The sequence below is a fragment of the Euleptes europaea genome, chromosome 3 (assembly GCF_029931775.1).
Source record: "Euleptes europaea isolate rEulEur1 chromosome 3, rEulEur1.hap1, whole genome shotgun sequence".
Lineage (NCBI taxonomy): Eukaryota > Metazoa > Chordata > Lepidosauria > Squamata > Sphaerodactylidae > Euleptes > Euleptes europaea.
The window spans coordinates 38,156,454-38,180,830 of NC_079314.1; the positions used below are offsets into that span (position 1 = coordinate 38,156,454).

The 24,377-nt window shown below is 42.9% G+C and overlaps 1 protein-coding gene across 4 annotated transcripts in view; it reads left to right on the forward strand.

Annotated features, from left to right (window-relative positions):
• The window catches only part of SCUBE1 (signal peptide, CUB domain and EGF like domain containing 1), a 173,412-nt gene that overhangs the window by 57,883 nt on the left and 91,152 nt on the right, over positions 1-24,377 (forward strand). For all 4 annotated transcript variants that reach the window (XM_056846059.1, XM_056846056.1, XM_056846057.1 and 1 more), the window contains exon 4: positions 3,440-3,574. In XM_056846059.1, coding sequence (XP_056702037.1) covers positions 3,440-3,574 — 135 coding nt within the window. The remainder of the gene's footprint in view (positions 1-3,439; positions 3,575-24,377) is intronic.

The following is a 24,377-nucleotide window of genomic DNA, read 5'->3' on the forward strand; positions in this document are numbered from 1 at the left end:
TTTTGTTCATGTTTTATTTTATTTGAATTTTCCATTTTGTATTTTATGTATCTTTTTTTCTATCTAAGCCTGTGAGCTATATAGACATACCTGCTCATAAATGGAAATAGATTAGTTCTGTCTGTTAGGCTAATTTTTTAATGGCAGCCTCATAGGGCAGGGGTCCCCAACCTTTTTGAGCCTGTGAGCACCTTTGAAATGCTGACATGATGATGGGCTCCACTACAAAATGGCTGAAGCAGGAGGTGGAGCCAACCACAAAACGTCAAGGAGTGAGGACATGTATAACTCTAATAATAACTCTTCAGCATTTCAGGCAGAAGTGGTGTTTAACAGGATGCCTTTCAAAATGATCATATGTTTAAAAATATTTTCTTTCATATTCACTGTGTACCAACATGGTAAGAGGGTTGGGTCAAGTGGCCCAGACCTGTGACAGTGGTCTGGGTATGGGCTGAGGGCTCTTTCTGAGACTCTGATTGAATCACCAGGAAGCTTTTATTGTGAGGGAGAGTGTGGGAGCCTTAGTTATAACCAATCCTGAAAACTTCGGTTGTTACTGATGACCATGAGTATGAGGCGATTTAGAGGGTCACACAAAAGACTTATAATTAACGTTTTCTTGGAGTCTCCAGGCAGTCAGGATGTTACCTCTTGAAAGAGCTTTGAGGCATGTTAAAGATGGAGTCTAGGATTGGCCTCTCTTCTATTTTTCTCTGGTTGAAGATGCATGGGGCAACAGAGGGGCTCCGGCCGTTACTTCACTAAATTTTTAAATCTAGGTGGTGGAAGCAGACTGAACAGAGAATTAGAGGCCCCGGCTTCTCCCCCCACTCCCTCTTGGAACTAAATAGAGATCAAGCAAGGTACACAAGGTTGACAAATTAGACGAAGGCTTTTTGATATGGAATGTCAGAAGGAGCTTACAGATTCTCTAGCTTTTTTGGCTCCTGTCAGAAATAGATATATTCAAGCACCAGCAGAGTATCTATCATTCATAGAGATGAACAAGCAAAGAACTTTTTACAGTAGCGAGATGCTCCGCCTTACCTTCGGTGATTTTACAAGGCAGATTTAAGAAGCTTCCAATAACAGAATGGGTGTGCCCTTGTAAGTCAGGGGAATTGGAGTCTATAGAGTATATTTTGCTCAGGTGCTCCTTCTATGAGAAAGCTCATTGTAAACTAATCATTCCCCTGCTCAGCCAAATCACAGTCAGCTCAGATGAAGGGAGAATTAAGAGACTCCTCTGGGAAGGGAATGCCCAGATGGCAAAACAGGTAGCCAGATTTTGTGCAATAGCTTATAAAGTTTGACCCCTAATGTTGGGCAATTGCAATTAGCTTATTGGTTCTTGTAGGTTATCCGGGGTGTGTAACCGTGGTCTTGGTATTTTCTTTCCTGACGTTTCGCCAGCAGCTGTGGCAGGCATCTTCAGAGGAGTAACACTGAAGGACAGTGTCTCACTGTCCTTCAGTGTTTTAAGCAATTAGCTTAAATCATATTTTGGTCAATTTTAGTCTCTTATAAATTATTTGGAAATTTTAATTAGGAATGTTTTTGGTTGAACTGCTATAATTTTTTTACCTTTTGTATAAATTATACATGTGTTTTACTGGCTTATGCTGTATTTATTAATAATAAATCTGAATCTGAAAGAGCTTTGAGAAATACCTGCCGTAGTCGAGAGACCCTGCCTTTAATATCAAAGTGGATGGATTTCATCTGTGCTTGTAACATAGTACCCAGTGCTTGAGTACCCAGCTTGCTGGGGGTAAGGGGAAGATGACTGGGGAAGGCACTGGCAAACCACCCTGTAAACAAAGTCTGCCTAGGAAACGTCGGGATGTGACTTCACCCCATGGGTCAGGAATGACCCGGTGCTTGCACAGGGGACCTTTACCTTTTTTGTGACGTAGGCTGATGATCTAGAGAAGCAAAAGACACAGGTCTCGGTGAGGGGAGGGGGGCTATGCAACAGTATAACTAATGTTAGGTTCTTTACATATTTGACAAATATATAATGCATACTGATAGACTAGTACCGTATATACTCGCGTATAAGCCGAGTTTTTCAGCCCTAAAAAAGGGCTGAAAAAAGCCAACTCGGCTTATACGTGGGTCAATACGGGAGGGGAGGGGGGAGGGGAAACTTACCACTTCCGCCGTCCTTCGCTGCTGGCCCGCTTGCCTTCCCGCGGCCTGGGAGTGGCCAGCGGGGCTTGCCTGGGAGCAGGCAGGCCTCGTGGCCGCCCCCGCCACCCCCCCTGCCGCCGCCGGCCTGCGCCCCTTCCCGCAGCCTGGGAGCGGCCAGCCCCCGCCACCCCCCCAGCTGCCGGCCCATGCCCCTTCCCACTGCCTGGGAGTGGCCAGCAGGGCTTGCCTGGGAGCAGGCAGGCCTCGCGGCCGCCCCCGCCCCCCCCGCCGCTGCCGGCCCGCGCCCCTTCCCGCGGCCTGGGAGCGGCCAGCAGGGCTTGCCTGGGAGCAGGCAGGCCTCGCGGCCGCCCCCGCCACCACCACCCCCGCCGCTGCCGGCCCGCGCCCCTTCCCGCGGCCTGGGAGCGGCCAGTGGGGCCTGCCTGTTCCCAAGCAGGCCTCGCGGCCGCCCCCACACACCCCCCAGCCGCCGGCCCGCGCCTCTTCCCGCGGCCTGGGAGCGGCCAGCGGGGCCTCCTGCTCAAAGCAGGCCTCGCGGCCGCCCCCACACACCCCCCAGCCGCCGGCCCGCGCCTCTTCCCGCGGCCTGGGAGCGGCCAGCAGGGCTTGCCTGGGAGCAGGCAGGCCTCGCGGCCGCCCCCGCCACCCCCCCCGCCGCTGCCGGCCCGCGCCCCTTCCCGCGGCCTGGAAGCGGCCAGTGGGGCCTGCCTGCTCCCAGGCAGGCCTCGCGGCCGCCCCCACACACCCCCCAGCCGCCGGCCCGCGCCTCTTCCCGCGGCCTGGGAGCGGCCAGCGGGGCCTCCTGCTCAAAGCAGGCCTCGCGGCCGCCCCCACCCCCCCCCCGCCACCGGCCCGCGCCCCTTCCCGCAGCCTGGGAGCAGCCAGCAGGGCCTGCCTGGGAGGCTGCCGGGCCCGCGCCACTTGCCGCTGCCGCGAGCGGCCTGGGGGCGGCCTCCTGCGGCTGCAGGAAAGCCGCCCCCCACTGGGCCCGTGCCGCTTTTCGCCGCCAGGAGCCGGTCAGGTAAGCCTGTGGGGGGGGAGGGGTTATAAGCCGACCCTTAGCTTATACGCGGGTGCCCAATTTTTCCCCATTTTTGGGGATAAATTAGGCACCTCGGCTTGTACGCGGGTCGGCTTATACACGGGTATCTACGGTATGTTTTATTTCTTTTTGAGGTCCTTTTGGATTGTATTACGTCTTCGTTTTTCATATATCTTTGTTTTGTTGTGATCTTTAATAGAGATTTATGTTAACAGCCGTTTTTGAAATTTATTTCTCTAGATGTTGATGAATGTCTGGATAACAATGGAGGCTGCCAACAGATTTGTGTCAATACTATGGGAAGCTATGAATGTCAGTGCAAAGAAGGTTTTTTCCTGAGTGATAACCAACACACCTGTATTCACCGCTCTAACGGTAAGTTTCGAGTCATATAATAATTTGGCCGGTCAAAAATCAGACATGATTGTTTCTCCTGCTTAAAGTAACTTAGCTGTGGCCTACTAATCAAATGGTTGGCACCATCTTTCTCTATGGCTACCTGTTTTGTATTCCTCAGTGCCTTTAGGCCTGATGTTACCACTAATATTGACTAGCTAGTCAGCTGAAGTCTTTTCTGGGCAGAAAAGATCGGGTCACTTTGGTGCATTCCCTGGTTACATCTAGAATGCTGCAGCCAGGATGTTGACTGGAGTGGATCATGGGGGGTGGGGGCATCAGTCTGGCTCCCAATATGTTTCTGGACACAAGATTCTGGTGTTGGACTTTTAAAGCCCCACATGGCTTGTGAACAGCATACCTGAAGGACTGCCCACTCCCTTAACAACCTACCCAACCGTTATGGTCTTCTTCCAAGGCCTTGCTTTGGGTGCCCCTGACTTTTGAGATTAGGTGAATTTGGAACCCAGGAGAAGGCCTTCTCAGTTATGGCACCAAAATTCTGGAACTCTCTTCCCAGAGAGACTCGCCTTTCCTCTTGTGTTGCTTTCTTCTGCCAGTGATAATGTCTCAGTTTCATCTGGTGTTCCCTCAATGATCCAGCCTTCCTGCCCTGTTTTTATTGTCATTGTTATGTATGTATGTATTTATGGCTATTTGCCAGATAAAACAGATGCAAACCTTACAAAGAGTGAATTTACAATCCAAGACAAATCCCTTCATGAAATACTGGGTTATACATTTTCCAAATTTGGTCAGGGGGATACTCTAAGCCTATGTTCCTTAAGTGCAACTGCGCAGTATTTAGCCACCTGAGAGGTAATTGGGGAATTATCACCCAACAAAAACCTTTTAGGTCATTGTTATGTATGTGTATTTTATTGTATTGTATATGTTTATAACTTGGTTTTAATTGTTTGAATGGTGTGTTTTTGTTTGGGTTTAATGGTCTTTGATTTGTTATTATGTGTATTTTCAGTCTCTTAGTCCTTTTGGTAGCCTTGAAGAGGGCAGAAAGGTGAGGTATACATTTTGTAAACAAATTAAAAAATGCATTTCCTGAGGATGTTCATATTACTTGTGCCACAGGGAGAGTGCAATTTCTCTAATTAGTTTAATTTGAGGAGACTCATGACTTGACATGAGTGAGAAAGGCCTTGCATTAACATCTAAGGCTTGCGTGTGCACCAGGCCTTTGGTTCCACTAAGACTTCTATAATAATGAGCATATGAAGCATTAATGCTGAGGATGTGGAGGCATCCACAGGACATCTTGATGGTACAAGCTACTATCCCCTGTTATAATTTATTGGCACAGAAGACAAAAGTGGTTAAAAAATTTTTAAAGGGAATTCCAGAGAAGTACCCTTGTCAGTTTTTTGTAGCAAAAAACAGCAGAATCTGTGGCATTGAAAAGATTGAAAACATTATGGTGGCATTTGACAAAGTGGCATCCTGGTTAAAGCTTCTGCCACAATAAATTCATTAGTCTGTCACATGCCTCAAGACTCCTTGATTTTGGTGAGTTAGTTATTCTTGAGAAATGTTGCCCGACTCACATCAGACCTCCAATAATTTTTACTAAAACTAAGAGGATTCTTCTCCTGCTATGCTGGGGGGTGGGGGTGGGGAATCACATGAAGACTTTGCTGTCTATATTGTCTAAATAATTCCAGCTTTAACCATTGAGATAATTTTATTTTAATGTAACTTAATTCCTGAAAGCCACTTCATTCTCTGCTCAGCTGCCCGGGTCTAATAGTGTTCTCCATAGTAAAACATTGAGTGTACTGGCTTATAAATGTAGGTGGACATGTGCTATACATATGGAGGAGCGGAATGTGCAGGGATTCTTGGGCATCATGGTTACCCAGCCATGCCCACAAGAGTAGCAGGGCCACCATGTAAGGTGTGAGAGAGGCAGCTCCAAGTGTCTTCAGGAACACACCCTGTGGCCTGTGCAGACAAAGTGCAAGGATCTACGCTTTCAGTATGTGATTTTCGATGTGATGATGTGTCCATGGCAGTGGCAGAGTGACGCTCTCCAGCCACTTGTCCACTGGCCAGTGCAAAACCGTGAACCCATAAATATGTCGAGGTGGCCTGTAATGCATAAGTTGGTTGTGGCAGCCCGAAACCCCAGTTAGGATGATCAGCATGAGTAGTCTTCAGATCTTATCAGTTCCTGGAGCTTAATACCAGGTCTAAGATCATCTCAATAAACTACTTAGGGACTTTGCTATGCAATGGGATGGTTGGTATGCTAGCAGAATTCCCAGTCTGTTTCAGTAATTTTCGGTATTGATGTTTCTGGTTTATTCTAGTACATTTCTAGGTATCCACCATAACAAAGCATAGTTGGAGACTTAATGAAAACAGCTTGTCCAATGCTGCAATATGATAGATATTTGACATTTGCTGACTTGGTTAAGAGCATAGGGGTTATACTAGATCCAGCCTTATTGCTGGAGAAGCAAGTTAAGGCAGCTGCAAAAATGCTTTATTCCATCTTCCATTTTCCCTAGAAGATGGTCTGCTACCTTAACTTGGCAGTTTTGGCCATGTGGAGCCATGCTATGGTGACCTTGAGGCTCGACTATTATAATGTACTCTATGTGGATCTGCCCTTGAAGTCAACTTGGAAACTCCAGTTGGTACAGAATTCTGCAACCCAGGGGCCATCAGGTGCTAGACAGAGTATGCATATCACACCTATTCTGCAGTCACTCCATTGGTTACCCATTAGCTACTGGGTTCAGTTCAAGTTTCTGGTCATCACCTACAAAGCCCTTCATGGTCTTGGACCCACATACCTGTTGGACTGCCTGTCCTGCTATTCTTTGCCATGACAGATTTGCTTATCTGAGCAAAGCCTTCTAAAGGTGCCACCCTACAAATGGGTATGGTTAGCAACTGCCCATTCATACATGTTCTCTGTTGTTGCCCCACCTTGTGGAATGGCCTATCTGAGGAGGTCAGGAAGGCTCCCACACTTCTATCATTCCACAGAACGTGCAAAGCTAAAATGTTCAGGAGGGCATTTTTGTTAATGGGATTAGAATGGAAGTGTGCGTGACAGAACTTCAAGGGTAATTTTTAAAATGCCTTAATGAGATTTCCACGTATTGGAAAAGGCCACTAAAGCACATCTAGCTGCAATTATGAGATTCTTTTATCTTTCAGGAGGGCAATCTATTCCATTAGCTCTGGAAGTCTATAAGGTAAAAATTAGATCTTAACTGCTTTACAGAGCTCCAATTTGGTTTCCTGCACTTTCCTCTAAAATTGAATCTTTGCAATCAAAATTTTTACATGGCATCTTTCAAGAGCCTAATTATATCTCAAACTGTAACTTAGAGGGTGGTTTTGGCTTCATCTCCCTGTTAGCATGGAAAGCTGTGGTGAAATTCAGATTTTTTCCTATTAGATCAGGACTTTCTTCCTGATCTTTTAAAATGGACTGAGCTTAAACCTTTTGTATCCTCTTGGACAAAGACAGTAGACAAAAGACTTTCAAGTTTACAGGTTTCCTATCCAAGTTTTCCCTTGGACCTCCCTTTAATTATGAAACAGATACGTACAGATTTGGAACGTAGGGACCATCTTGAACTATGTGGTGATGCCAAAAGTAAGTGTGCACCCTCTTTCTGGGGACACAGTACCCCATCTTTTCCAGTGCTACAAGACTATCTAGAATTCTTAACCATTCCAACCTTTCAAAGACTTTTCTTCGTAGCCAGACACTGTGCCTTAACCCTCAACAAATTATTTGGCAGGCTCCTAGACAGCCCAATCAAACAGAGAGTTGCCCATGTGGACAGGCAAAGACTTACCCATTTTTTATTCAGTTGCGATTTATATTCTTCTATAATTTCTTCTCTTTTAACTCAATTGATTTCACACTTTCCTGTTTGTTCTCACGACTATCATTTAATCTGTCTGCTGTTTGGTAAAGATAAGGCTCTATCTGTAGTTTATTATTTAACGGCCTCTTTGAAGCAACGCCGAAAGTTATAAGCAAGTTACGCCTAAATGCTTATTTGCATACAGGTACTCTTTTTGCACTGGAACTGGAAAAATGCCTTAATTTGTCGATGAATACTGTGTAAGTTTATGATGAGAGATTTCTGGAGAGGCTGGCTGGGTTGGGAATAAGGGCATTGTGCATCAGTGGTTCCAGTTTTACATGGGTGGCTCGTTCCAGAAGGTGGTGCTGGGACATTACTGGTTGGCCCTGTGGTATTTATGCTGTGGGATCTCACACGGATCCATCTTGTTCTCCATATTGTTTAACATCTACATGAAACTTTTGGGAGAGGTTGTCCAGGGACTTAGAGTGCGGTGTCACCAATATGCAGATGACACCAGCTCTATTACTTCTTATCAGGTGAGTCAGGTGGGTCAGTTCAGTTTATATTGATACAAGATCATCTTGAAAAGTATTAATAAAAATAATAAAACCGCCACGTACAATACCAAGACCAATAAAAAACTTATATGTGCCATTATAATCCAATATTTCAAAATTCTCACATGCATTTCACAATAGAGGGGGTCACTTATTTGACCATCTGCTTTTGTATTGCGCATGCCACTATACAAACTTTTTTTACATTATGTGAAATTTCTTTAGAGGAGGAGGAAAGTGGAATTGCTCTGATTTTCCTTGGAAATTTATTAAAATGGGCATAATATATTGGGGACATATCATTATAGTAGGGACAGTGTTAATATACATGATCAACTGTCTCAACCTTTCCCGTTTGACAAGGGCAAACCTGTTGGGAATAAAGAATGCAAAGATGTCTGCCTTCCTGGAAAGCTGAGGGCAAGGCATTGAAATATGACAAAGTGAAAATTCACCAGTAGTTAGGACTCTCTAAGTCAGTGAGATTGTCTGTTGGCAAAAAATTCTTAGTATGGTGCGTTGCAGTAGGGTACCGCTGCAACCAGGTCCTGTCGGATTGAAGGGCCAGGTCTCAAATCCATTGCTTAATTATTTATTTGGCTTTCACAAAGCCTAGAGGTAACAAGGCTGGGGGCAGGAGAGGAGAAGTCATACTCTTGTAATTTTCCTTCAGCAGTTCTCAGCCAGCTGGGAAGGTGGTTATTTACAAGAATAAGGGACGTTAGTCCCTGAGGGTTGCAACCTAGAAATTCTCCCCCAGGTTTGGGAACAACATTTTAAAACTCTTGTTTAATGACTATATCTGAAAGTAATCTGGAGGTAAAGAACGTGGCCCCCAGGGTTCCACTTTTCTTGGACGAAACTAAGGTTCTGATCAATCATCAATAGATTGGCAAGGTGCCTGGGTCAGATCTGATTCCAGTCAAACTTTTAAAAGCTGATATAGATTGGTGGTCTTCTGTAATTGCTACCCTGTTCACTGCTGTACATAGGTCAAGAATAATTCTTCATAAATGGAAACAGGTAGCTGTCCCCATTTATAAGAAAGGGGCAAGAGACCAACAGACTAATTATCAGCCAGTTAGTTTACTCTCTGTCTTAAAGCAAGGTCTGAATCCACTAGCAACTTAAAGACCAACAAGATTTCCAGGCTATAAGCTTTCAAGAGTTAAAGCTCCCTTCATCAGATCCCTTTCTTATCTGGCAAAGGGAGCGTTGATTCTCGAAAACGCCAGAAATCTTGTTGGTTTTTGATGTGCCACAGGACTCGAATTTTGCTCTTCTGCTGCAGACCAACACAGCTACCCACGTGACACTCTCTGTCTTAGGTAAGCTATGTGCTTCACACCTGCACCTTAGACTGGATAAATGGATCCAGGAATCTCAGATCTCCGTCCCAGAGCAGATAGACTTTAGGAAAGGGAGTACCACCTTACACTATGCACTAGTGCTATCAAATCTGGCTTAGAAATAGTCATCACCTAAAGATGGAAAACTTTATGTCGCATTTATTGTTCTACAGGCAGCTTTTGATTGAATTTCTAAATCACATGTACGATGGGATTGTGAGGTTACCTCACTATCAGAAAGGTTTCTGTTTTTAAATAAGCAGTTATATATGCCCTCACAGTTGAAAATTTGCTATAACTGTCAGGGCTGCTTAGCCAATCCTGTCACTGTTGCTAGGAGTGTCCATCAGAGTTATGTTTTCATTCTCCAGCTTTTTAATCTTTTGTTATATGACCTCCATTAGAAATGTTCTGCTGCAAATCTTCAGGCCCCAAAGCTGGCAGGCCATCCAATTCCCATCCTCCTTTACCCTGCCTATTATACCAAACTAGCTTTCAACTACAAAGTGTTATGTTTATAGCATCATCAATGTATGTAGTTCTTTACAAAGCTTCATAAGCAAAAATAAAAATAAAAAAAAAAGGTCCTTGCCCCCAGGGAATCTAAATTCTGGCAAGAAGAGAGCAGAGATGGTCTTGGTTGTATAATTTAACAAACACGTTAAGTTCACTTTTGAAGCTTGATGTAGCTTAGAGGGTTCTGACAGTGATAAAAGACAAATGAAATGTTTTGGAAGAATAATGATGGCTCTTTCCAAGCTACCCTTCAACCCATTTATGAGCAACAGCTCAACTGCTCTCTTTGCCAGCCTTGTTGAGCTTCTAAAGCATACAGAATTTGTCTGGATAGTAAACAGTAATTATTTCTCCTAAATGCCTAAATATTTGGGCAGTGTTTCAAAGGAATGGAATTTTTATGACATTGAATTATTAAGGCAAAACATTTATGTTTGGGATCTAGCAATAGCACGGAGAGGGCTGTTGAAATGATAAGGGGTAAACATTCAAAAGTCTGTTGCCCCGAATCTTCCTCCTCAGTCAGCCTAGCCTCAAATAAAACCCAGGGATTCCTGTAGGGCCCAGCTGCCACAAGACAACTGCTGAAAAGACTTCTAGACGAAGAAAGCGTTGGCTACCTTTTAAAAGCTTATGTGTGTCGTTATCATATATATATAAAGAGTTCACTAAGACTTTAATCTAGTTCTTTAGGTAATAACCCCAATAACATTGTTTCTGGGTCTAGAGGAAAGCTAAATTTTAACACCGTCCTATATTTCTTGATGGATTTTTCTCCAGAATTTCTTGACTTTTTTTACAAGACCACCAGATATGAAAATAAGTCCCGTCATTTTCTTTTCATTTCCAACATAGGCTATATGCTTTTTTGCTCATCTTTTTAATGTCCATTGGTGTCATATACCATTTGTGGAGCATAATTTTGATTGACTGGACATCAGCTCCCATGATCCTTTGGAGGCAGAAAGTAGATTGCAGTTTCGGTCTCTGTCCCTGGGTGGAGCCCTCCTTCTTCAGTTCTTTTCCTGCTTCAGTAGGGAGTCCATAGAAAGAGAACTTTGTTCTTGAAAACTTCGCACTTTCTTTCTGTTCCTTTTATGTGCCTTTGTCTTCAAGTCTTATTTCCTTCCCTAATCCTTCTGCTAAAAGACTCACTTTCTGTTTTCACTCCTATCTTCACTCCTCTCTCCCCCCCATCAAATACTGTTTCTTTCCTCTGTTGCCCTGCCAAAGGAATTCTGCGCACAGCTCTATAGCAAAAGCTTCTGAGGCAGCAGGGGAACTGGGCATTATTATTTGTAGACTGTGGAGCAAGAGGGCCCTGACAAATCAAGCCATTGGCCAGACTCAAGCAGCAGTGCTCCAGGGAAGAGAAGGGAGACACAGCCCCTCCAACTCAGAATCACATCATGGTGATGGAAGAGTTGCACACCAAAACAGCAGCACAATCCCACAGTTCTGCAATGAATCATCGGATGGGCAAAAGAGAAAGAAGCCCATCACTCTGTTGCTGAATGAAGGGGTGACTCAGTGAGGGCCATTGCACCCCAGTCAGTCCTCCTCCCAACAATCTGAAGAAGAGGTGTCTCGACAGATTAGCAAATGGCTTGAGTATTTTTTTATCAAAGAAAATTACTCCTAAAGATGGAAATAACAGCTCAGAAGGCACCTAAGCAAAGCATCTCTTTCTAGATTCCCTCCACCTTAAGCCAAGAGAGTAAAAGGCAGTCTGCTAACCTCTTCACCAGTACTGAAGGTTCAAAATGGAGACCCGAAAGACTATTGCAGAAGCACAGAAGTCAGCGGACTTTCTAGCATCCATAGATCTAATGGAAGCTTGCATCCATGTCCCTGTTCTTCCCTCTCCCAGACAATATCTCCAATTCATGGACAACAAACAACACTGCCAATTGAAGACCCTCTCACACAGGTTGGCCTTGGCTGCCCAGGTGTTTATCAAATGGATGGTGGGAGTTGTAGCCAGTCTCCAAACTTGAGATTTGCCTCCATGCTTACCTTAGAAAACCAGGTGACTTGACCAGACAACAATCAGATCAGTGTCACAGGAAAAAGTGTTCCAGGATATAAAGCAGGCCATACAGTGCCTCAGAGATCACAGCTTTCTACTCAAGATCAAGAAAAGAAATCTCACAGCCACTCAGTCTCTTCTACACTAGGGAGCCATAATCAATACCAGAGGAGAGAGAAATTCTTCCTGCCTCCAGAAAAAAAGACAACAGTGGATGGCAGCATCCTCTTTTGCAGGCCTGATGTTCCTAGCACAACCCCAGGACTCCATGGTTGTTACCATAGAGACTGTTCTGAGGTTGAGAGCCCAGTCACAAATACTACAATGTACACTTCTAGTTCAAAAGATCTCCATGAAGCACCGTATCAGAATACTCTGCATCTCAATATTCAGCTGAGGCTCAGAATATTAATTGATACAGCTTGTCCATGGAAATTATATGAAGGGTGTGGAGTTGTAGGGCTTCTGTGTATGAGGCTGGATGAAAATATACAGCTGAATGAGGTGGTGGAATATGGCATACCCAATGGAATGCTAGCCCATAAATCAAAATTCCTTGTAAGCAGAAGACTTTGTCTAGAGAAGGGTTCTAACTACCCCATCTGCAATGCTAGAATTAAGCTTGAAGGGAACATTTAGCATAGGGAAGCATTTTCTGTTCAGCATTCAGCCTAATAGAGTGATGTAGCACTTGAAAGGTTGCACACTGTTTTATGTCCTAAGTCTGACTTGGAAGCCCTTCCCCTCATACAAGGGTGTAAGTTTCAACCATGAGTTTCAACCACACAACCATGAGTTTCAACCACACAAGGGTTGAAACTCACAAGGGTACTCCAGTAGTTAAAATGGTTATAGTGGTATTGGTTAGAGTATTTATAGATTACAGAAAACAGGGAGAGAAATTTGATCAGACTTCAGTGTCATATTCAATAAAATAGTATACATACTTCAGGAAAAACATTTTTCATCTGCTAATAACAACTTTGGGAGGGAAGGCAGAATGATAAAGCCCAATCTCATCAGATCTCGAAAGCTAAGCAGGGTCGGCCCTGTTTAGTATTTGGGTGGGAGACCACCAACGAATACCAGGGTTGCTGTGCAGAGGAAGGCACTGGCAAACCACCTCTGTTAATCTCTTGCCTTGAAAACCCCATAAGGGGCCGCCATGAGTTGGCTGCGACTTGACGGCACTTTATACACACACACAATAGCAACTTCTCAGATTCAGATACAGGTCTCAACACAACACCATTCTGTTTCAGATCACACAGATAACCCTTAGTTTGTAATTACTCAAATATTGTAACCCTAGGTTCTGTACACTCTTTGATCTATTATATGGGACTACTTGGTTGTTAATTATCAGATTTCTGTATTCACTGAGTCCCAAAATCTTCCACCTTCTGAAGGGATATAATTCCAGGCTCAGCTCATCCATAATGTCACTCACAACAGATGCTATAGGAGAAATTCTAGGTGCCAATTTATTTTTTACTTGATCCCATACATTAAGGATTATATTTATATCAGTGTTATCACCGTATGTGGATTCTGTCAAATTGGCTGCTGAAACAGGCACAGAGACCAGGTAGCATAAAGAATTAATTATTTCTTTGGCTGCTATAGAGGGTCCATTTAAGTTGGGGGTTGAAACTTTGGCAGGTCAGCAGAGGGAAGCTGCCTGCATTGAAAGTAGACTGGATAAATAGAGGAATACAGTCTCCAGAACGGCCAAACCTTAACTTTCATTAGCACAAATATTTGCTTAAAATTTTATAAATATGACTTTTTCAATGTCTTCTATTGTGTTACATTGCAAGTACAATATGCTGTTGACGCTGAAGTGGAGATACTGCTTTTCATAGACTCGTGGCAGAGTTTAGGAGGTGTCCAGTTAAATAGTTCAGAGTGAGTATTTCAAAAACTTTGCAGAATTATTCAAAGCATTTCCTCCTTTCACACTGGTGTTAGTATATGGTAAAAAGTAGCAGAGGGTTTTTTCTTTCTTTCTCGCTCTCTTTAAAATAAGCTGCAAAGCCCTTTGGGAGTCGTAACCCAGCTTCAAAAACTTGCCTTCTTAAACCACTCCTTATGGCTGACTGGAAACCCCTGGAGGTCTGGGTACGTTTGTGGTCTTGGCTGTGCTTTCTCCATGTTCACCAGACCTAGTTCAAGCTATACATCAATAACTCCAATTTTAATGGGAAAGATTTATGAAGTTGTGGCACAGAGGCGGCAGCGGAGGCCAGAGGAGACCCTACCTACTGGGCCAAAGGCAGCAGCTGCTCCAGGACAAGGTGGGGCATCTCACAAGAAGGCAGTAGCAGCCTGATGAGCTCAGCAGGAGTGAGAGTGCGCCACCCACAGAAGATAGTTTCAGAGCATAGCCATGCTGGTCTGCAGTAGAAAGTAAAAAAGGTAAAGGTCCCCTGTGCAAGCATCGGGTCATTGCTGACCCATGGGGTGACGTCACATCCTGATGTTTACTAGGCAGACTTTTGTTTTATGGGGTGGTTTGCCAGTGCCTTCCCCAGTCATCTTCCCTTTACCCCCAGCAAGCTAGGTACTCATTTTACCGACCTCGGAAGGATGGAAGGCTGAGTCCACCTTGAGCCGTCTACCTGAAACCAACTTCTGTTGGGATTGAACTCAGGTCGTGAGCAGTGCTTGGACTGCAGTACTGCAGCTTACCACTCTGCGCCACGAGGCTCTTTACAGTAGAAGACCTAGGCCTTTTATGAAGGAATGTTTCCAAATGGTCGCCCCTGTCGACTGCTTTGGGGCTTCCTTTTTGATGATGCATGCCTTTTCTGCCCTTCAGAGGTCGCCTCACTCTCCCCACGCATTTTGCCCATATTTTCCAGATGTTGTTTTAGCCAGAATCTGGAAAATGCGGGCAAAGGGCATGGGGAGAGCGAGGCAACATATGACTGGCGGAAAAGGCACGCATAATCAAATGGAAGCCCCAAAGCAGTTGGCAGGGGTGACCATGGGAAAACATCCCTGCATAAAAGGCCCCAGATATGAATTCAGTAGCACCTTAGAGAGCAACAAGATTTGGGGGGTATAAGCTTTTTTAGGGTCAAAGCTCCTTTAGTTTGCAGAAGAATCTCCCTTCCACCAGCAGCAGCTGAGCATAGCAGCAGGGGCAGGAGATTTGTCAGCCCAGGGCATTAGCTGGGAACATGGGGGACAGCTAGGGCCTCTGGCTAGCCCTATGCAAACCCAGGTGGAGTAGAGCAAGGCAAGGAAGAGTTTAAGAGAGGGAGAAGGCTCAGAGAATGGAGGGTTGGTGCTGAGTGTGGCCACCATGGATACACCTCATGTATAAAAAGGGAGATGTCAGGAGAGAGAAGGGAGGAGGGGAAGGCAAGCTGGCTGGGAAAGGCTGAGAGGGCACAGAGAATGGAGGAAGAGAGACCTAAAGGAGGAGCCAAGGCAAGATAAGGCTACCCGCCCTGGACAGTTCTGGTAGAACTACACCAAGGTAGAGGCATGCTCAGGCCCCTGAGTTTTGAAGGGGCAAAAGCAGACAAGTGAAGGAAACAGTGCTCATGTAGAAGCCTATATGGACTTTGCTCATTTCAGTAAAGAGACGCTCGAGCACCACCGCATCTGCTGATTCTCTGCTGCCTGTGGAAGACACTTATGGTGTCCCATTGCCCCCTGGTGGACCCACAGTAGTCATAAAGAAATGTCTCCTACTAAGCCAGTTCTAATCCACCATCACAAGCCCAATACGTCAGCTGTTTTTTTAAAATAATAATTCATGTCATTATTATTATTTTGCTGCATAAGCAGTGCAGATTATTTTGCATAACATTTTTATACACAGTTTTAGAGGTTTCTTAAAATATCTAATAATGGATGATCAGATTTCCCCTGAGAATTTTTTCTTGTTGCAACACAGCTTGTTTAGCTTCATATTTTTTAAATTTTATGTTTATTTATTTTAAATAATAATGAATACAAACATAAAAAATAGATAAAACAAATACAGCAAAAAAGTGAAGATTACTACTACACATAGAAACATCTAGCAAATTCAAAACAAGAACTGATTTAAACAGAATAAAATAAGCATACATAATATATCATACAGTATAAAATAAGTTGACTACTTTGAAAAAATTACAAGATTCCAAAATAGTTTATCTAACAATCCAATGTATCCTAAAAAAATTAAATCAATAAATGGTATATATAAACCAGTGGAATTAATCTATATCATTGTTTCTATTCATCTCTACATATTTTAAAATTTCTAGATGATCTACCATCACAATCACAATATATCAGCTGTTTTTAAAACTAATAATTAATGTCATTATTATTATTTTGCTAGATAAACAGTACAGATTATTTTGTATAATATTTTTGTACACAGATTTAGGGATTTCTTAAAATACCTAATAATGGATGTTCAAATTTCCCATGAGAAATTTTTCTAGTTGTAACCTCCATATTTTTTACAGATATTTGCCATTAAGCAAAATCCAAAAACAACCTAATGATGAGAGAAATCTTCTCCTTTCTCAATAGCATTCCCTGCGTTGAACTAAGTTTCTTAGGACCTGTATTCTGGCAAAGCACAATCAACACAGCCATAGAATGCAGTGTAAATCCAGCTCAGATGCTGCGTTACCAGACAGGGTGATGGAAGATGGTGTGCTCATCTTAAGGTGTGCTTCTTTGCCCCAATTAACCAAATGGGCCTACATGCAGCGTCGGCAGTATCTCCTCTGTTCTTCCAGCTGTGTATTAGGCCAAGGTGCAGAGGAGGAACATAGAGGAACCACCAGCTGCTTATCAAAGTGGCAGTTGCCATCTCAGATGAGAGGCGGGGGCTCAGCCCACTCTTTTCAACCCCACAAATAAGGAAACCTCTGTGCCCTTGAAGCCACGAAATAGACACTGGGTGTCACATTTTTGAGGATGAGCCCAACCAAGACTGGTGAATACAGGATCTCTGGTCTGTTGGAACTAACAGCCACTTCTGTGTGTTATGTGCTCTCAATTCATGTCTGACTTATGGTGACCCTATGAATTAATGACCTTCAAAATGGTCATTAACAGCCTTGCTCAGGTCTTGCACACTGAGGGCCATGGCTTCCTTCATTGAGTCAATCCATCTCATGTTGGGTCTTCCTCTTTTCCTGCTGTCTTCAACTTTTCCTAGCATTATTGTCTTTTCCAGTTACTCTTCTTTTCTCATAATGTGACCCAAGTACAATAGCCTCAGTTTAGTCATTTTAGTTTCTGGAAAGATTTCAAGCTTGATTCGATCTTGAACCCACTTATTTGTCTTTTTGGTGGGTCCCGGTATCTGTAAAACTCTCCTCCAACAACAGGTTTCAAATGAATAAACTTGCTTCCTGTCACCTTTCTTCATTGTCCAACTTTCACATCCATACATAGTAATAGGGAACACTGTGGCATGCATTACTTTGATCTTGGTTGCTAGTGACCCATCTTTACCCTTAATAATCTTTTCTAGCTTCTTCCTGGCTGCCCTTCCTAGTCTCAATTCCTTCTGATTTCTTGGTTGCAGTCTCCCTTTTGGTTGATGATGAAGCCAAAGAATATAATTTTTTTAACAATTTTAATTTCTGCATCATTAACCTTCAAGTTGTGTAATCCTGCAGTAGTCATTACTTTTGTCTTCATGATGTTCAGCTGTAATCCTGCTTTGGCCCTTTCTGTTTTAACCTTCATCAGTAGTCATGTTTTTGCAAGTAATGTAGTGTCATCTGCATATCTCAAATTGGTAATGTTCTTTCCTCCAATTTTGACTCCACCTTAATTTAAATCTAATCCTCAAAATCAATCAGATGTTGTAGAACACTCATTTCTTTTAAAACCAACCATGGCTTTTCAAAAGCTTTGCTGTAATCTATGAAACCTAAACTGATTTTTTTCTGAAATTCTCTCGTATGCTCCAGTAACCACGGGAAATTTGCAGTATGATCTCTTGAACCTCTTCATTTTCTGAATCCACCTTGAACCTCTGGCATTTCTCCTTCCATAAATGGTAACAGGCTTTGTAGTAAAAGTTTGAGTACATCACGTGAGATGTTGAATACTGCAGCAACTATCAGACCATCGCATTAATTTCTCATGTGAGTAAAAAGATGCTCAAAATCTTACACCAAAGGCTATCCTAGGAATTACTATGAAAGAGATAGAGAATAAAGATGCCAGTATCATAATAACCTTATAAAGATATATGGTGTGGTTTAATCTTGAACCCTGTGAACAATTCTGGTCCCAGCATCTCATAAAGAATCTTGCAGAGCTGGGAAAAGTATGGGAAAAGGCTGGCAAGGTAATTAATGGGTTGGAGCTCCTTTCCGGTGTGGAAAAATTAAAATGTTCGTGGCTTTTTAATTTAGAGAAAAAATGATTTAGGAGGGAGGACTAGTAGAGATTTATAAAATTATGCATAGCCTCTCCTATAATACTAGACCTTGCAGGCACCCTATGAATGTGGTAGGCTGTAAATTTAGGACAAAGAAAAGGAAGTGCCTCTTCCCTCCAAGTGTCAATAACTTGTGGAATTCACAGCCACAGGGTGTAGTGATAGCCTTTAGTTTAGACATGCTAAGCACTTCACAGCAAGCATGCTTGCCAGGCAAACATACCGTGATAAAATTACTTCAGTTACAAGCGAAGCACAAATCCTATAACAGCATACTTTGGGCAGTTCTGCCTCCTGGCTGATGTAGACCTACCTGAGGGGAGGAGGCCCAGAAAATGCTGGTCTGGAGGGCAGCGAAGGGGTGGTAGCAAGGGGTTCCAGCCCACCACTCATCTGGCCAGTTGGGGTGTGGGTTTTCTGCCCACCTGCAGCAAAAGACTTGCCAGTCATCGGGCAAGTGTGGGTGGCCCTGGCAAAGCCAATAGGAGTGCAGGGCCCTTTTGGGACGGTGTAGGTGAGAGGGTGCTGGAGGGACCTGACAGGCCATGAGAAGGCTGCATGGGAGAGGTGAGGCTGGACTCCCATGAAATCACAGGGGATAAAAGCAAGAGCGGAGAAGGAGAGGAGCAAAGGACGAGGCAGGAGTGGGAGTGAGAAGCCTGCTGAAAAGGCAAAGGAAGGCACAGGAGGAGGAATGGAGGCTGAAACAGATAATAGCAGTGAGAAGGAGAAGAGTAGTGCCATAAAGTCAGAGGAAGAGGATCCACACTGCCTGGAGTAGTGAGCGGCTCCACTGGGGGAAAAGGGGCAGCAGTGAAGGTACCTGGGTGCAGGCAACTGCTGGCCCATGTAATATATATGCCATCAATAAAGAAGATCTGCCATCCCTGGCTGGTGACTGGGCTGTGCAACGATGGAAGGGGTGTTTAACATGCCTCTCCTCCTGGGTGGGACTACAATAATATAATCCTCTCCATTCTGTCTTTATTCAGAGATGTCCGTTTAGCACAGAAGCTTTTAGACACACTAACAACAGTAAAATATTTAAAACATAAAGCAAAACAGGTCCTGATCATACAAATTCTGGGATAATTATAATTTCTAAATATAGCCTAAATTGGATCATTACTGAAAGGGGAACAGTCATTAAAAGGATGGACCTATCTGAACCTATTCCTTGGCTCCATCATCAACCAAAAGAAAGACTGCAGCCAAGAAATCGGAAGGAGATTGAGACTGGGAAAGGCAGCCATGAAGGAGCTAGAAAAGATTCTGAAGTGTAAGGATATGTCACTGGCCACCAAGATCAAGTTAATTCATGCCATCATATTCCCTATTAGTATGGGTGTGAAAGCTGGACATGGAAGAAAGGAGACAGGAAGAAAGTAGACTCCTTTGAAATGTGGTGTTGGAGGAGAGTGTTACAGATACCGTGGACTGCCAAATAACAAATCAGTGGGTTATAGATCAAATCAAGCTGAACTGACCCTAGAAGCTAAAACGACTAAACTGAGGCTATCGTATTTTGGTCACATTATGAGAAGACAAGAGCCACTAGAAAAGACATTCATGCTAGGAAAAGTTGAGGGCAGCAGGAAAGGAGGAAGACCCAACAAGAGATGGATTGACTCAATAAAGGAAGCTACAGCCCTCAATTTGCAAGACATGAGCAAGGCTGTCAAAGATAGGACAATGGTAGTATTAGTATTAACAAAGACAGGACTAAGAGGCAAAAACAGGACAGAGTATATCGGAAATTAGTTATAAGTATTATTTAATGAAATAGATATAAGGTAAGCGTAAGTCGGAAATGGATTCGATTTTATTGTTTTAAGTGTCTATCCCTCTTTTTTTGAGCAACATTGAAATGTTAAGTAACACGTTGAAGGTAATTAATAGGAAATCAAGCATTTAAGTATAAGATAAGGATTAGTATACAGTTCGGTAACAAGAGTATACTAGCACAAGTTAAAAATGTAAACAAAACGCATATAACATTTATTTCTCCCTCTGGAGTTATGAGTAGGGTGGATCCCCTTGTTCCCTTTTCCCTTTCTGTACTCCATATTTTAAAAAATGAATAAAAACATTAAAAAATAAAAAAAGATAGCACATTTTGGAGGACATTGATTCATAGGGTCGCCATGAGTTGGAAGCGACTTGACAGCACTTAACACACACACATCTGGTGATAACCGCAATTGTTAACTAATCAATGGTTCTTGTAGGTTATCCAGGCTGTGTGATTGTGGTCTTGGTATTTTCTTTCCTGACATTTTGCCAGCAGCTGTGGCAGGCATCTTCAGAGGAGTAACACTGAAGGACAGTGTCTCTCAGTGTCAAGTGTGTAGGAAGAGTAATATATAGTCAGAAAGGGGTTGGGTTTGAGCTGAATCATTGTCCTGCAAAAAATATCAAAGGTAATGTGCTAATCATTGTCCTGTAATGAGGGTGTTGTATGTTAATATGGAACCATTGTATCCTGAAGTGATCTGTTAATGTGTGAAATCCAGAACAGATCACTTCAGGATACAATGGTTCCATATTAACATACCACACCTTCATTAGCACATTATCTTGATACTTACAGGACAATGATTAGCACATTACCTTTGATACTTTTTGCAAGACAATGATTCAGCTCAACCCAACCCCTTTCTGACTATATATTACTCTTCCTACACACTTGACACTGAGAGACACTGTACTTCAGCGTTACTCCTCTGAAGATGCCTGCCACAGCTGCTGGCAAAATGTCAGGAAAGAAAATACCAAGACCACGGTCACACAGCCCGGATAACCTACAAGAACCAATGAACTCTGACCGTGAAAGCCTTCGACAATATTTTGTTAACTAATCAAATTAGCATGATGTCAAAGAGCTCTAACCAGCCTCCACCAGCTGGAGCTGCTTTGGTTTGGTCAAAAGTTTCCCAAAAGACAAAACATTAAACTCTGGGTCTCCATCCCAAGTTTAATCAGTAGCTGCCACCAACTCTGGACCAAAATTTAAGCCTCCAGGCACGGGGTCCAGAGTAACCCCTGCCAAGCTTCAAGTTCAGTGTGACACTTTTCCTGCCAGGCTGAGACCTAACCAGGACTGTTCACACTTCCCAAAACTGTCTTAGGTTTTTGGTAGGTGGTTTTTACACTCACACAAGGCACTTTAGATTTAGGCTTGGAATCCCCAAAATCAAAAGACAAAATCCATTTAAAGGCTAACAATTTATTTATAAGATTTATGCTGGTTTACAGGAAAGAAAAAAGGTTTCATGAAGTGATAGGCAATAAAATAATAAACCATTTAGCATAGCTAACTAATACATTCAAAAGCCTTTTTGATTCAAAAGGATTGGCAAAGGTTTCTTGCATCAGATTTATAGTTACCAACTTCCAAAGATGCTTCCAGCATTCAAGAGTTTCAAAAGATTATCCAAAGGTTTCTCCAAAAGGTCAGCTTGACCAGAGTTTCCCCCTCAAGGGCCAAAATCAAATGGGTTCTGATGCCGCCAGCACAGCTCTCCTGCTGTACCCCAAAGCGTGCATAGTTAGACTCAGGGCTGGTTTGTCCTTATATCCGTTTTCTCAGTGGCATGAGCTCATAGAGGCCAATTGAGAAAACGAAAGCAGTTAGCTGTTAATTAAATCGCTTGGTCAGAATGCTGACTCACTAAGAGATGTTCAGGTGAGGCAGCCTGCAGAACTACCTGCACCTGGACATCGTCATGATGGCTGACCGATTAGTTACTATGGCAATGCATGGCCTTGCATTCCAGAAAGGGGAGAGAAGGCTTTAACGAGCACCAGCTGGGGCTTACCTTACTCCCTCCACAAAAGCAGTTTTCAAAAGGAAACTATTTTTCTGTTCACAATATCACAAAATCAAAGGCCTCCAGGCCTGAACCATGGAAACCATGAACCCCAAGAAACGGAGGGACCTCAGCTTCTTGACACATGGACCTTAAGTGCTGCTGAAGTAAATTTGGCAATAGCCAAAGTAGTACGTCTGTCGTTTCCAGATAAAAGATGTATTCGGTGATCATTATAGGAACAAACAGTAGCTGTTGCAATGACAGGAGAAATCAAAGAAGCTCTCGGTCTGCAGTAAAGCCTGCACAAAAATAAAAGCATGTTAAAGTTTTAGGCATCTGCCCGAGGGCAAGGGAAAACACATGGAGTCCACAAGGAACCTGTGTGGTATTAGAAGATCTACCAAATAAATCAGCAATTGCAAGTACATTGAAATGGGCCACGGAAAAGAGGCAATGGTACAAAGAGACTAAGAAAATATAGGCAGCTATTCCAGTCAGCTTTTCACCAGGGCACAGGCTCTTTTAAACCCTAAAACAGCCAGGCATGAAGTTGAAAAGTGTATCTCGACAGACGTCTTCCTGTACTAAAAAAAGAAAGAAAGAATCAGAGCCAAGTAATTCCAATAGAGTAGGGAGAGCAATTGCCAAAAGTAAAAATAATCTAAATTTTATGGCAGCAATCCAGGCCAAAGTTGCTAGCTGCTTCATGCCTGCTTCCAGACAGAGAATCGAAGAAGCCACATGTCTAGGAGTTCCAAACAAAATATGAAGACATTAAGATTGTATAACTTACATTTTAGGGCCAAAGGCTTGGATCCATGGAGACACTCCATATAATACATGGGCTGTGATTTTGCCCTAAATGCCTGCAAGCCTGAAGGAATATATTGCCTGCTATGAGGAAAAAAATAAATATCTGAATGGCAGCTGTATTCCTTATGGGCAGGTCACAGAAAGTTTCTGGTGAGGTACTGACACAGATTAATTTATTAATTCCAAAGGTAAATGCCAGAGTCAAAGCTATGTGAGTTGGATGCCACCTCAAGACTAACAGATTTAAGTTTTTATGACTAAAGACTGCTTCATCAAGTCAGCAGAGTGGAGGGGGGAATAGTAGACAAGGGATTAAAGCAACATTAAATTCACAAGCTACAATATGTGATCTTTTAATGCAAAATTCTGATACAAAATAAGCACAGTGACCATTCACAACATTCTACTTTTATTCATACTATACCCAAAGGCCTTTAAAATTACAGTAGTTAAAAAATAGCAGACTTTTTAAACAGTTCAAATGGTGCACCATTAGTTATACCGAATTGTTCAAATTTGTTGTGATTTTAATTTTTTTATAGAATTATATTGTGTGTTTATTTTATTATGTTACATATATTGTTGTGAGCTGCCTTGAACCTGGCTTTGACCTGGGAGAGTGGGATAGAACAACAACAACAATAATAATATAGCAAGCATGGTATACTGGTTGCTTGAAGTTCTTAACTTCTTTTATACAAGTGTTTGATTTTAAGTGTACTGTGTTTTTAAAATGTAATTACCACAGATGCTTCTCTGGATTTTCTCTCTTGTTCTGGCACTTCGAAGTTGAGCATTGTTTTGTTTTTGTTTTGTTTGATTGTTTTTCCTTTCCATCTCCTGGACAGGTACATGAAAAGGAAATCCAAACATGTAAAACCTGCAAAGGGCTCTTGTGCAGGGCTGATTTTTTCTTGAAAAGCTTCAGAAGGGAGGGGGAGAGCATTGGTCTCTAATTAGCTTTTTGGTGCTTCTTGAAACAGTCTTGGTTATTCTCTGTTTTTGAGCAATAAATGGTAAATTGTCCTGTCTTGAGCATTTTCTGATGCTGTTGCATTCTGTATGTGTTTTTAAGGAGGATACACAAAATGATGTTATTGTCATGGCAACAGTCCTTTAGATTAAACATCCTGGCATTGTTATTCCAGACACACAAATGAATGGGGGATGGCTTTGTTTTACGCACAAACAGATTATGTCCCTTCAAAATGCACTCACATATTTAGCTTTTCTGAGACCAGTTTGAGGGCAGAATGGATTCCACTATCTTTTACCTTCTATGTACGTCACATTGTGTAGTGAGAAACCACCATGGTGGGGGGAGACACCCCAATAGTTTAAAAACTCCTAGTAGGGCAAGATAACAAAAATATATCCTTAGTCAAAAGGACAAAAAAGAAATGTGAATTTCCCCCCCTGAAACTGAATGAGGTTGAT